At 43.9% G+C, this 15,021-nt stretch overlaps 2 protein-coding genes across 5 annotated transcripts in view; both read left to right on the top strand.

Moving 5' to 3' along the window:
* The first annotated feature begins 1,124 nt into the window (after positions 1-1,124).
* Positions 1,125-15,021, top strand: part of LOC130532701 (microtubule-actin cross-linking factor 1-like) — a 28,426-nt gene continuing 14,529 nt past the window's right edge. Inside the window, exons 1-2 of the mRNA XM_057045506.1 lie at positions 1,125-1,279; positions 2,655-2,855. Coding sequence (XP_056901486.1) covers positions 2,666-2,855 — 190 coding nt within the window. The 5' untranslated portion in view covers positions 1,125-1,279; positions 2,655-2,665. The remainder of the gene's footprint in view (positions 1,280-2,654; positions 2,856-15,021) is intronic.
* The window catches only part of LOC130532694 (plectin-like), a 75,584-nt gene continuing 67,442 nt past the window's right edge, over positions 6,880-15,021 (top strand). For 3 of the 4 annotated variants that reach the window (XM_057045478.1, XM_057045484.1, XM_057045474.1), the window contains exon 1: positions 6,880-7,120. In XM_057045478.1, the coding sequence (XP_056901458.1) occupies positions 7,030-7,120 (91 nt within the window). In that variant the 5' untranslated portion in view covers positions 6,880-7,029. The remainder of the gene's footprint in view (positions 7,121-15,021) is intronic. The other variant, XM_057045487.1, reaches the window with a different exon arrangement.

Raw genomic sequence — 15,021 nt, 5'->3', positions numbered from 1 at the left:
CTGAAGGTCACAGGACTCGTAGCCTGTCCATGCCACTGAGAGACTTTTACATGTACTGAGTTGGACATTTCTCATCAGTCTAGGAGGCAATAAAGAGACATTTGTCACCGGCTAGATGGGTGAATTGTCCTTGCGAAGCAGAGGTGAGTGAACATTAGCCATCACACATGCCTGGAAAATGACTGGAAGAAGTATTCATATCCATTAATCAAGTCAGAGGACCAGTCAGTCAGGTTATGAAGGTATGAATAAAATATATTAATGCAATACTGACAAAGATGCGTCATGTCAATGCCAATACATCACATATTGGGATAGAACAGAGTCACACATCTTTCCTAATAATTAGAAATATGACTTTCTGCCATCTGTTTGTTACAAATAAAGCCAAAATATTAACCTTGGATTCTGGGACTTTAGATGTAGATCATTAATGAAATGAAAACAGGGAGTGTCTCTGAGAAGAAGAGACATTTATCCTTCCTGCAGCTTTAGAGCTCTTCTCAGGAACTGTGTCTGCTTCACACATGTCTGACTGTTTTGGAGCTCGTCTTGCTCACTGCAGAACTCCTGAGCCGGAGTATATGGCTTCTTTTATTCAGGTATTGCCCCCTCATTTACTTCCGATTCTCTTGTGTGTCACCATTTTTATGTTCCGTCGTGCAGCTTTCTCGTGCCGGTCAGCAACTGTCAGCCCGGGACGAGCAGGCAAACTAATCGAACATTGAGCCTTGCGGCATTTTCACCGCGGCAGCACCATCACACCCAGAAAAAACCCCAACCAGCAAACAAACCCGCTAATGGTTGATCTATATCGTTACGTGGAGCTGTGCGATTTTTCCGTCAGAGCCTGGACGCTCTCCGGGCTCTTCTGTCAGTATCGTAGCTCGGGAATTAATAATTAACGAATGAGAAATATACCTAGAGATCAAATGGGAGGGGTTTCGGAGGAGAAACAACAACTAAATAAACCCACATGATGACGGCGCACTTTGCGTCCTCCAGACCCACCGTGCGTAAAAGGAAGGAGCTACCCCTCCCCCCTCTCTCTCCTCTCTCCTCTCTCTCTCTCTCTCTCTCCTCTCTCTCTCTCTCTCTCTCTCTCTCTCTTCTCTCTCTCTCCTCACACACACACACACACACACACACACACACACACACGGGCTCTCAGGACTTTGTTGTGGTTGGCAGTAACCTGCTGGACGCAGACCGGAGCGCCATCACATCCCTGCATGAGTGACTGACACAATTCTACGTCCCTATCCAGCGCAGCGTGAAGGTAGGAAAACGCAGTGAATCTGCCCCCGGTGTCCCTGAGTCATCCTTCTTTCCATATATTGCGGCATGGCTCCGGTGTTGTGCATTGGTCCACCGGTGGGACGCTGCGGGCTGTGGTTGGAACGGTGCAGGACATGTATCCTTCCCTATATTTTCACTGACTCAGACCATCCAAACTAGAGGACAAAACTTATCCCCTTCATATTGGAACTGTCACTGTCACTTTTTTGATTCTGCCAACAGCATCAGAAGGCAGGTCCTGCAGGGGTCTCATCACTTAACTATTATGGACAGATCACATACTCTCTCATTGTTAGCCAGCACTGTCCTACAACTGACTGCAACATAGCAGCACTTTATTTAATACGTCTTGTGCAGAATGACCGTAAGTGAGATGGAATTTGTTTGAACATGTGCTCACTCATCTCTAAGGTAAAAAGAAAAATAGTCGTTTAGATTGTACATTGTATTCTCATTGACATAGACTCCTTGACTACTATTATTGTGAAGTCAGTGGATCCAGTATAATTTTTGACACGTGGTTTTTGAATGGTGAGCTGTAATAATAAGCTGTCACACGTCTGTTATCGAATTGTGCTGTAGTTCAGGTCCTTGAAGGTACAGTGGGTGTGACGCTGTCAGAACCTGAGCTACAGGAATATTTACTTACTCCAATTATTCAACAGCTCACAGATTCTGAAAGCAAAGGTCCTCTATCTCATGAGGGAGCGATCAGGAATTCATTTTGCTGACGGAAAGTTAATATGTTACACTGACACGCAGTTACTAAAAGTCTGGCTCCGCTGCCTCTACAACAGATAACAGCCGCAGTTGGATTTTTACTGAATAATAGTTGCATTAAATTCTCCTGCCCACATTAAATTTCTCATAATGAGACGTTTTCTGGCCAGATTTCTATTTCTGAATGAACTATTTTCCCTTCGTTGTCTCCAGGTCTGACCAAAGTCCAGATAAGAGTAAAAAAAAAGACCGGATGTAATATGAATATCTAGATTTGCATGGAAACGGTTTAAGGTGTTTACATTTTGTTATCGTGTCTCCAGTTCCACGCTTTGCATCATATCATGCTCTCGCTTTAGCATATTTTTCATTTAATCTTGTCATCCACATCCAGAGCTGTTAAACATTAGAAGGCTCAAAACACATAGTAGCTGCCTTTGTAAAGGTTAAAAGGCACTGCATGTGTGTTGGACTCTTGGCTGGCCTCACCCAGTCATGGGGATTGACGAACAAGCCATCCAGTATAGGGTTAGGGTTAGGGCTAACCCTAACCTTGTCTGGGGGATGAAATAAGTCCCTCTGGTGCAGACTGCCATTCCACATTTGAAAACCAATCTGTCTGTTAATCATTTTAGAAATAGAAGCAATGGCGGAACGCAAACACAGACATGGGGTCCAGACCCCGGAGCAGGAGTCCTCTGTGGAGCAGATCGCTGCCCCCTGTCCGGGAGACACCCTGCCGTGGAACCTGTCCAAGCACCAGAGGATCAAGCGCTCCAAGTCGACCTCTGGGGAGGTCCTGGATCCAGCCGAGAGGGCAGTGATTCGCATCGCAGGTAGGACGCATCGAATGGTACATCTGCAGCCTCCTGGCTACATGATGGAGTGTCTCATCCTTTTTGAATATTAATATATTTACCAGGTAGAATGCAAATGATCATTTCCTGTGCAGGCAGGATATGCTGTGTATATTAAGGCAAGGAAGCAGCAGTGAGAGGCGTGGTCCTTTCTGCTCAAACAATAGGCTTGAATCCTGTTCAGTCCAACTCTGGGAATGTAGGAAACACATTATTTATTTACACTCTGGGTTAGTATTTCCTCAGCCCTGATGTGCTCATAACCGCTGGCTCAGTGTTAGGTCCCACCTCACGTAAAGCTGGTTGATACAATCAGTCACTCACATGCGTTTATGATCAATATGAACCATAATAACAGTTCAGTATGCAGTTATCAGTGTGGCATTTATCCTTGATATCATATACCTACTGTTGCTGTTCTGCTGTCATATGATTTATTAAAAAAGTATGTTCATATTAATATCCTCATTTTTAATCTTAATTTTCCATGCACACCTTAATATATTATCCCCACCCTCTAGCTGAAGGTCACAGGACTCGTAGCCTGTCCATGCCACTGAGAGACTTTTACATGTACTGTTGAACATTTCTCATCAGTCTAGGAGGCAATAAAGAGACATTTGTCTCTTTATAATAACAGTTTATAATAACAGTTCAGTATGCAGTTATCAGTGTGGCATTTATCCTTGATATCATATACCTGTGACTTGTATCTAATTTTACACTATATATTTTCCACTTGTTTCTAAACTACTGTGTTTGATTGTTAAATCAGGGCAGTATGTCCTGCATCATGCTAACTTCCACTGTGACAATTTTAGCACAATGAAACTTTGATGGAGTTTTGTCGGAATGCTGCGCTCCTGCCAGACTAGAGGAAGTTTTGATGACCTTAGCGCCCACAATAGGCAAACCTTCACATCCTCCTTCTCTTCCTCCGTACACCAGGAGGCAGAGGCAAGCTGTGTCAGCAGGGTTAGTCCGGGATTTCGTCCTGAGCTCGGCTGACTGAAATTGTCTAAAATAATAGACCATACCTGTGATGTATGATTTTTATTATTATTATTATTATTATTATTATATTATTATTATTATTATTATTATTATTATTAGTAGTAGTAGTAGTAGTAGTAGTAGTAGTAGTAGTAGTAGTAGTAGTGGTAGTAGTAGTAATATTGTTGTTGTTGTTGTTGTTGTTATTAAATTTGGACCTGTGAAGGTATGATATATCTTTTACGGTCAGTATTCAAAAGTGACGCCCAAACCACCGCGACTGCCCTCTAGTGGCGGACTGCAGTAAGGCGCTGAAACACTTTCGCTTTCATTATCTGTGAGAATAGGTCTTAAAGCAGTACAAGGCTACTAAATTGAGATTTATGTGAGGACCTGCTCAGATGATACCATTATGAAAAGATCCATTATGTCTTTAGACAGTATAGCTCATGTCAAATTGCTCACGTGTGTGACATTCAAATCCCTGTGATCTATATATTATTGATTGTGTTTTAGATCATGTTTAATTAACTTAACACTACTGAACACTCACTAGGTGATGAAGCGATCATTCTTGTCGCTCAGCCTTGGGAGAGCAGGTGCACGTGTGTGCACATGCATGTGTGTGTACTTCATAGAGTTATCCTTGAGTCCAAGCTCTACTTAAACAGGCAACATCCCTGCTGACTCCTCCTCAATTATTCATTCCAGAGAGGCTATGATATGATATTGATGCTGCACAGCCAGATACTTCCCTTTCTCTCTCTCTCTCTCTCTCTCTCTCTCTCTCGCTCTCATACACACACACACACGCGCGCGCGCACACACACACACACACACACACACACTGGCCATCATATGCATACCTTGGCATTTTCACATTGTATTTTATTCTATTACTCTGAATCAACATCTTCTAAACATAGTCCTCAGTATTATTTGTAAAGGTTATCCTGACATTTTGATGGTAGTGCTCTTAGAGCTTATCTACTATTCAAGATAAACCTGGCTTCTCAGTTCCAGTGTCGAAACACAGCTTATTCCCTAGAGTTTACTACACCATTTGTCCAATAGGTGGCGCTGCACGTCTAAGAAGCTACAATGAACAGAAAGGGGCTTGATGAAGGAGAGTCACACCAGCTCCTGGAAAATGTGCTTCATTTCCCACCCCCTCAAATAGCAGAGGTTATAAAGTCAACTTTTGTGCCCCCGGTGCAGGAGAGAAACACATTTCTTTCAAAAGTTTTTATGATCCTGGAGGAGTTTTATTGAAGACCCCTCCTTATTTATCACATCTGACCTTTAAAGCTCTGCCACTATGAGCAGCATTTGGAAGGAATGCTGAAAGTCACCAGAGTCTCTGTAAATGAGCCGTAACGGAAGGGGTCAGTTCCTGGCAAAAGAATCAAAACCAATTTTTTCCTTTTACCCCTCTGGACATCGGTGGTTTCACCTAAGTGATTATAGCCAGCTAAGAGAGCGAGGGCTGGTTTAAAAGCCTGCACTTCGGCTTCTGTTGTTCCAACAGCATGGCCACGTTATTGCTCTATGTAACACTATCCACAGATTCCCGATGGAGAAATGTGTCAGACATCAGACTGGGTGGTTGAAGAGGTGAGAGCATGTCTCCACTTTAGGCCTGTCAGAAAGGGTCTCCTGAGGACGGGTAATCACGGTCTGATATTCGTTTGTGACGAAGCATCTGTAAATATAAGAACACACATTTAAATGAAGCCAAAACCGTGACTGTGCGAAAGTGAACAAGTGTTGAAGATTCACATCCTTTTTTTTTCACAGCCTCGCTGAAGTCATGCACTCATTAGCGGTTTAAAGTATTTATAGTTTAATTGAATAATCAGATGACATGGGGCAAGAATTGGCACTCCAGCTGTTGGGTTGTAGACGCCAAACTAGAAATATCCAGTGAGCACCCTGTTTGAAATTTAAGTATCCCTCAAATGTCACTACTGAGATGTTTATAGCAGTGAGATGTGTGTCAGCTAGTATTAATCATGACTGAGGTGCTGAGCATTTAGCTTCCAGTTAGTTCCCACACATTACCCAGCAGTCACTGACCTCACAGTCACATGGAGCCTTGCATCTATTACACACTTTATTTTATCTCTTTAATCTTTATCAAAATAAAAAGAGTTGTTCAGACAACTGCTGTATAGTTTTGATCATGGAAACATGCTGGTTTCCTGGCGTGCCCCCGTGTGTCCCTGCTCCTGCTTCCTGTTTGACAGCGGAGCAGCAACATCAGCAGGGAGATTTTTGGTCTGGATTTGTCAGGTTTCCTCTCCGGAAAACTGGTGAGGGCAACGCTTGGTCAAAGTAATGTCTGATATTAGGACTGGGTTTCCCCTTCCAGACGTCAGGCTACAGCTTGGCCAAAGGGAGGGAGATGCTCTTCCTTTCACTTTCACCTTTATTTCATTTTTCTTTTTTAAATCAGGCAGGTCATTAATCACAACCTGATACTATTTGTGATGCTGGCGTGGCTGTGATTTATCCTTTATTACTTTAATGTGCCAGGTGTTGGACTTTAAATGCTGAAATTGTGTTTATAGAGTAGAGGATTTTGCATGGCTGCTCATGATGGCGATAACACACCAGGGCTGGTCACAAAAGACTCATTCTGATAGAAGTAACTTATCTGACATCTAGTCTAGCTATCAGTGGATACATCAGCCATTGTGATATTCATAAATGTAATATCTCAAATGCACAAATTTCGGTGGGACGAGAATGTTGGACACGTTTCTGAAATTTACTGAATACAGCGTTAAGAGAAATGACGTTGTCACACTGAGTTCATACTGCTGTGTTTGGCAAACAGCAGACTATGTGTGTGTGTGTGTGCCTGTGTGAGGCGGCCCAGGCTGTGTGGCTTTAAGAGGAGGGGCCTGACGTTATATTAGAGGCTATGGGAGGGTATATGGAAAAGGCAGGGAGGGGGAGGAGGGGGCGGAGGGGTGTAGGTGGTGTTGGACTGAGAAATGAAGTTGTGAGCTGTTGAGGGTTCACAACACAGCTGAGAGAGTGGAAAGAGGACAGCACAGGCTCTTCTCTCTCTCTCCTCACACACACACACCTCGCAACACACAGTCAGACAGAGGAGAGACGCCGAGGAGGAGGAGAAGAGGGCGAGAGTGCCGGCATGGCCATGTACGAGCCCGCCTACCTGCCTCCAAACGCCGAGGAGCAGGACTTCATCCAGGCGTATGAGAACGTCAGAGAGAAGTATAAAGGTGAGTCTGGACGTGCAGCAGCTGCAATGACAGACCCTCTGTGTGTGTCTGTGTGTGTGTGTGTGTGCCGTGGGTGGGCGTTCATCTCTGAGCAGGTGCTAACCTGTGACGTTTACATGTTCTTTTGATGACTTGACGTCAGTGAAACAGAGAGTGGCTCAGCATCACCTGTGCTCAGGGCCTTATTAACTGCGGCACATGTTCGCCGTCACTCTCCCACGATGCCTGTGGGAGCCCAGCGGATTTACAGCATCGGATCGCCTTGATATGTGACCGCTGCCACGGTCCTGCTCCGTTGACCTCTGACCCACGATCGCACCGATTGTGTGCTGATTGTTATCCTTTAACCAGACTCAGCAGAGGACGTTGGAGCCGATGCTGTTAATGGACACCACAGAGCTTGTCCTCTGGCCTCTTCAGGCTGCTTACCCCGTCATTAAAACGCAACGCGATGGTCTTGTCTTTATTCTAATGCAGTGAAGAGGTGAGGGAAGGATCCCAACACACCTCCAGGAGTTTCTCACCCGTGTGTCTTTCACTTTTCATCCTGCCTGTTTCTTGGAACATCAGTAAGCAGGACAGCGCCTCTATAAATATTGCCCCAGTTTTCACTTTTTAATTCCTCTTTTGGTCCCACCGAAAGTCGGCTGAAACACTGTTTCTTCTTGCTTCGATCGTACTTGTCAGCAGGAGACGATTTACGTGCGATTTGAGGTGATGCTTTTTTGTGCTGTAAACAACAACGTCGATGAAATCCGTCTGGTTTCCCTGGCGTTGCATTTGCTTAGTAATTCATGGGACAAAGGGTGGACTGCTTTGTGACATCAGAGGATAGTCTTATCAAGTGCAAATACAGTGGAGATTTTTTTTGGTGACAGCACTGAGGAAAGGGTGAACGGCTGATAGGAAACAAAAACACCGGAATGTGTTTGCTCGGTTGTATTTGTCCGTGTGCGCATCTATGTTTCCGTCTAATGGGAAGCAGAAGCTCGGTGGCAGGTGTTTATGTTCCAGACGTTCCTCTGTGCTCCTACTTGACAGCGTCAGTGCTCCTCTGAGGTCCTGCTCTCCTTATTAAGGCACAGTGATGACACAGCCAATAAGAGTGTTTCCTGCAGTCATTTTTCAGAGCATGCTGCTCATACGGGTTGAGATGCAACCAAATAAAGTGACTTGTCATGATTGTTGCTGTCTAACGCAGCTTCTTCATAAAAAAGGAGAGTTAACCGTTATATTTGTACGTATCCAAGTTTTTTGACATGTGTGCTGAAGTGTGTGAAAGGAAGCCTTGTGAGAGGCAAGGCAATATTAAATTTATGTAAATCTCTTGCCAGGGATCCTGAAAACTGTTGACCTTTTCTTTAGCTTGCAGGAAAAGTCCCCCCTCTCTGACACCATCTTTAAATGCCTCTGGTGTAGAGCAGCTATGGGGAAATGAGACAACCTTTAATAGGACAGTATAAAAAGTGCAGGACATTGTCCCACAAGTCCTATTTCTTTTCCAGCTGTGTGTAACTAAAAGTTAATATTGCCTCCTTTTGACTTGTGTTCACAAGGTCACAGGATAAAACACTGTCTTTCTGACTTAAAAGGTCCCCTCACCCTACCACCTTTGGATTTCCTGTCTGTCTAAATGTCAAAACACCAGCTAGGCTTATGGTCAAAATTGTATTTTGAAGTTAATACATGAAAATAAGTGGTCAAAATGAGACATTTGTCCAGTACACCTTGATTTATTAATTATTTAACGTGTACGATCAGTCTAAGATGAAATATCCAGAGAACGACACCCTCAAAGTTCATCTTACTGGTGTCCTCACTGTCCCGACAGCTCCAAGCTGCTCCATGCTTGGAGCTGGGGGACGTTAGCACGGGTCACTGCTGACATAGTAAACAGATACACTAAACATTTGCACATTAGCATTGTCACTGTAAGCATAGCACTGGTATTTATAGAAGCTATTTAGTGTCGCCATTTCAAACTACAGCCTCACTTCCTTCCTGCCCTAAATAGCCCTGCAAATAGTATTTTAGTCTTATTGTGGCTCCATATGCACATAAGTGTAGCGAGAACATTTGTATTCGCAGTTTTTCCTCTGATGGGAAGGATGTTCTCTAAGTGCGATAAAATGTAATAAAAGTGCATTAAAGTTGTTTTGTTTTTTTTAATCTGAAAACGCTGCCTGAATTGTAATTGGCTGGATGGCAGAGGACTGGCCGTCTCCTAACACAATTTGCTCTGTAGCAGCTGATGTTACCAGCCAGCCTAAGTGGGGGCTTGCCTTGTTCATGTCAGGGGACTGCTGAGGGTGCGCAGACATGGCTGGTATACATACTTTACCCAGCATGTGCCCTGCAAAGCCCTGTCCTATGCCCCTAAGGGCTTAAAATATCCCCTAAATATAGCTGCGTTGAACTGACGAATCAAAACGGATATTTCTGGTAAGTGATCGTCTGCTAAGGGCAATTTAAATTCCATAATTGCTTGTCAAGTAAACGTTAAATACTTTTCTGAAATTAAAAAATCTTGAAATGAAAACGAGTGAATGTCGAACGATGGTCTGTGTCCTTTTTGACAAGAAACAATGAGTCTGTCCAGCTCTATTTTTATGGGTGACAATTGACGATTGTCCCACTGTGGGGTCAGAGTTGACGTGTTGCACAGATTTGAAAGTAAATAAACTCACTTTCAAAGGAAAGAGGCAGCTGGGTATGAATATGTTAGCATGCCTGAACGGCACATGTGTCCATGTCGGGTTTCCCTCATCAGGTCGTGAGCAGCAAAAATCTTTTCATTTCCTCTCCTGCTGCTCCAACGGCTGGTCAGGGTTACAGAAGTCATGTTAGCTGAGGGAGAGGTAGGCCATCTTTTCTTTTGCCTTTTAGCTGCTAGTTCCAGAGAAATGTGAATAAAGAGACCGGTGGAATCGTTGAACCCACAACAACCTGCTCTTATGGAAATGTTACATCTTTCTGAACTGTAAACCAGATTAAGACGGTTAGTCTATAGTTTCACTTGGGTTTAGTTTACTAATTAGCTTCTTTTTCTGATACTGCCTCTAAAGGATCACCTGATGCATCTAGTGCAACCTTATAAAGCTTCAATCAAAATGATGACAAAGCCCTGCCATATGCGATGGTTAACACCAGTTAAACATCTACTTTTTTTTTGTCAGCCCCTCTGCAGTAAAACCAAACTTTTATTTGCACAGTTCTCAGTTCTCAGCACGGTGTGGAGTCGTTATCGAGGTCAGCTGTGCGCAAACGTCACCGTCCGGTGAACTGTTCATGGAAACTTGTCCCTTAATAGAAAACCTGCCGACTCGACGTTTGCGCGTCCCGAATTGGATGATATCATGGGGCATTTCCTGTTAGTGCAGCGCAGCCAAGCTGTGCTCACAAACCCATAGTGCCAACAGGAAAATCCCAGCAACATTTTCTCTGTATCAGATTTTAAATCCACCACATCAAGCAAAGCCAAACATCACTCTTTTTTTGATACGCTTCTTCTTCTACGCGTCCGGCAGCGTAATGCTCTCTGGGATAGATCAACACAGATCATGTCGAAGGTTACCGTGAGGCAGGGCCTGATTAGTGTGGCTGTGTTTCCTTTCCAACCTTATATGGGAGAGGGAGAGGAATCTTTGGAGGGATGCTCCTCTAATCTGCAGGCCTTCCTGTCAAACACCCAACTTCATCTCACGACAGAAGCTCGCGGTTCTTTAATAGCTGAAACTCTGCTGTTTTATTACTGTTAGTGTGTGAGGGAGGGAAGGCGTGCGTGTGGGTGAGAAAGATTAACTTGAAGGAATAAACGATGGAATTTTTACAAGAAGCAGGGAGTGAGTTTATACTGTAGTGACCATTTAAGTGAGTCAGCTGTTTTATTCAATTGATGTTTCCCAGAGTGCACGCAGATACACCTTAAAGCTTTCCAGACTTATAGAATGGCTGACTTTCCACACAACACTGTCAAAGTCACGCTCCAGCCTGACATTGCTGAGTCAGAAAAATGCATATCTGCTGTTTTCTCTGCTGGACGTTCTGCACCCGTCATGTAGATCAAGATGTCAGTCCCCCCTAACCAGCCACCACCTCACCTGACAACGTCTTTGGGTTTGAGTAGTTGGAGAACTCATTAAGGATGCGGATCAAGTGGAAGCTGTCAGGTCCATTTTAGCCTGCTCAGATCTCACTAAAACAAGCAGGGTTGGACCTGCGTCCCCCGCCGGGCTGCTGCTCCTCTCATACAAACAAGAGGCTTTGTGGTATTTTAATGTTTAAATTGTCTCCTTGAGTGTTTTACTTGAGTTTAGAGTCATGGTTCTGTGGTTTGAGAGGAGGAAAAAAGGAGTGGAAAACACATTTGTGTGGAAATATTATGAGGCTGTAACACCTGGCCTGTTGGACAAAAGGACTCTGTACTACAGGGTGGGACTTTGACACTTTTTTTAGTCCGGCTTTGTGGCGTCACAACTCCTTAGAGTCATCATTAAGTTGATGGAAAAAATAGGTTGAAGGTTGAAATAAAAACGAACTCTTCTCTGACTGCTGTAAAGATGTTAAACCTACTGCTGTCACTGCCACCAGCACATCAAACTCTAATTACAGCTTCTGTGAGTGTAATTAGCCTCCCAATAGAACCATACACTTAATCTTACTTATATCAAGACAGTTTGTGCATAGTTGTTCTTGAATAGTTTAGGTCTGATAAGGTGTTTGAATTTAGAGAGTTTTACTTTTTTGTTTTCACTAAACTGACCCACAACTGTTGTCTGAATTACACTCAGGAATGTTTTTACTTTTACTACTGCAATAGTTGTGGTATTTTCAGATTACAATGACAGGTGTAGGTCTTTTTCTGTCACGCAGTAATGGAAGGCAGTGTTTGACCTAAAGATAAAGCTGCCATTCATTTATTTTAACCTTTTATCTGTTTTTCTCAATAATTATTCATTTAAATGAAGAAATCATTACTTGAAAACCCTGGGTACAGTTTTAAAAAGAAACAGGTGCAAAATTCTGCAAAAGCTGCTGTGTTGAGGGAGATGATTTCACAGTAGTTCATCCAGCTTCTGTCTCATTCTGGCTAGAAAAGCCAGCAACCTTTGTGTCCAGTGTGGAGGAGCACTCTTCTGAGGGAGGACAGCATCGTCATGATAGCTGGAGGAACTTTGTTCCCGCCGAGTTCCATCCACGACCTGGACACCAGAGCAAAGTGGAAGCACTACTTGCAATGGCACTTAAATAGACTTTGTAGTTATTAGCCTCTGAGTGAGTAATAATGGAAATCCCCCACCACCACCACCACCACACTGCACATGATCTGACATTTGCTATTAGCAGATAGTGACAAATACGAGGTCCCCTTTATGACAGTGTCACCCTTTACTGGCGTCAGACCTCTCATTTCCTGAAACCGAAAAAGTAATGACTTTATTGCTGGTCAGTGGAATTCAGGGCAACTGGTGCCTGCCTCTGTGACGGCCACCACATGGGCTGGGAATGTCCAAGCAAGTCACCCCGCACAGCTGAAAATGGGGGGAATGTGACCCACGTGCACACACGCACACACAGAGCCGGAACACGCTGATGTTCTCTCTGAAGTTCCCACTGTCATGCAGGAGGAATAACTTGCTGCATTCTCCTCTGTTAGCACTTAATCTCTTCTGGTCAGAGGTACCAAAGACGGTGCACTAAAGCTTGTTAGCCTTTCCAAATGCCTTCCGTGGACGCATTATCTTCAGCTTTTGACAGAAGATGTACTCATAAAAATGACCCTAAATGGTGTGGCCGGCTCCCTGTTTCACCAAGAAGGGCTGCACAAACTGGTGTTACATAAAAGGCCTGGTTGATTCATAGATAAAGTGTCCTCTGAGATGATAGGCTTCTGTAAATCTAAACAGGAATTCCCATGCATCATGTGTCCATTGATCCACATGGGCGTAGCCATTTTCGCTCCATTCGTGCAAAAAAACCCAGATTGTTTGTTTTTGTTATGGTATGTTTAAATTGGTGCTAATTCTGGCCTTCCTGTTCTTCTGGAAGCTGCATTTTAACATGGCTGTATTAGGAAGTGGCGAAGAATGGGCTGTGGCTGCTGTCGACGACCTTTAATCCAATCAGAATATGTGCTTGAAATACCTGACATAAGTGTGCATTGCCTAGAAAGACCAGTCTACAATATTTTACCTTTATCTGGCTCCGTTTTACAGCTGTTAACACAGTTAAGGAAGACAAACACAGCAGATATCTGGCACAACCACTCCGGCTTATATGAGGCTGTGGAATGCTGTGACCTCTAATATACATCACTCATTTAGCCTTTAAATTCATACCATGAATTCACAGTTGAAGGCCAGGAGGGATAGCCATGAGGGAGCTCTTAAACTCAGTTGAAAGTTGCATTAAGGGCAGTCCAGGATGATTTTTAGAACATTACATTTATATCATACTTATTCGGAGGGAACCTTAAGTGTGTTGCTTCGTGGGAAGACAAAAATGCCTTAAATACACAACATATATGAACACTGAGCATCTAATAAGCATAGGGTTGAGCTATTGCTATACCTCTCTGTCAGGGTTAAGAACATTTAGGAATCTATTTTGCATGACTAACAGTAGGAGGCAGTAGATCTTAGGATTTTGTTAAAGAAAGTGACAGACACATGATGTCAGTGCTGGGAAAACCAAAATGAAGGATGAGTCCCTCAGAGACGGGCTCTGTGACCTGTGGCCAGACTGCCGCCGCCTTCAGCAAATTCCCTGTCAGTCGTCACAGAGACATGATGAGGAACTCAGGGGCGAGACAAGACAGGAAGTAGCCTGGGTTCTGAAATAGGACTGAGATGGATTCATCATTGGAAGTGAAAACAGGAGACCTTGAGTACATTTTTATGTTGCTCTACATTATTGTGTTTCAACCCTGAAAAATGAACCGCTTTCGTCAATTCTCATTTCTTTGTCCAAAACAGGCACAGAGATAACCTTAACTGAATCAAAGGGAGGTGAAGCTGTGTGTGATGGAACAAATCTGTGGTGCTTATGATCTCTCCAAGCTGCATCTGGAGGAACTATTGGATGAAGGGTCGAGGACGTGTGTGGAGCCCCATTCAAAGCCATGTGTGAGCCCACACACTCAGATCTGCCCACTGGTGACCACATCAGCCGGGACCGCTGTCAATGCCAAGTCCCAACAGCCCCAACAGTGATGCGAGCTCGCAGCAATGTCCCGCTTTTCCATCTTCACTGCTGGACTTGTCCCAAACTCCCAGCTTCACGTACTTTTCCCTTAAAGCTCATGGGAGGTATTATCTGGCAAGGACCGTGTTTCCAGCTTCATGTGAACATCCAGCATCCCAGCCCCTGGAGCGTTGCACCTCAGATGGTTTAGTTTGGTTTATTCAAGTATTTCTAACAGAATGCTTCAATTCCAGATTAACCTATATAGGTTCCTGCCTTAAGTACCCTAAAGTACCCTAACTGTGGTGTTTTGGCTTTGCAGGGCAAGCACAGCCTCTAGTGGAGCTCTGGCCTCATAACAAATATGATAATCTACAACAAAAATGGTGACTGGGTTTCCGCGGTGAGCAGAAGGGTTTCATTCCCACAGGACATCTCTAATGTGTCCTATAATCTGATGACTGAGGTCTAAATTAAGCTGTGAGTGTTCATCTCCGGCTACTTAAATTAAAGAGAATGACTATCTGTGTGGGTGGTGGATCTGATTGCACCCTATTTATACTGTTTCCTTTTGTAAATAGGAAGAAACTTGGATGAGGACCTTCTAGTGTTCACCTTTGTCGGGAGTGACCTCACAAAAGTTAAAGGCTCCTTTGGGACCCAGTCTTTTAGGGAGGGACGTGGGAGGCAATCTGGCAGGGTCATTTTCTCCTTGCATT

Source organism: Takifugu flavidus, chromosome 10, assembly GCF_003711565.1.
Source record: "Takifugu flavidus isolate HTHZ2018 chromosome 10, ASM371156v2, whole genome shotgun sequence".
Classification (NCBI taxonomy): Eukaryota; Metazoa; Chordata; class Actinopteri; order Tetraodontiformes; family Tetraodontidae; genus Takifugu; species Takifugu flavidus.
Note: the sequence above shows the minus strand (reverse complement) of the source record. Positions and strands in the feature narration are given on the sequence as shown.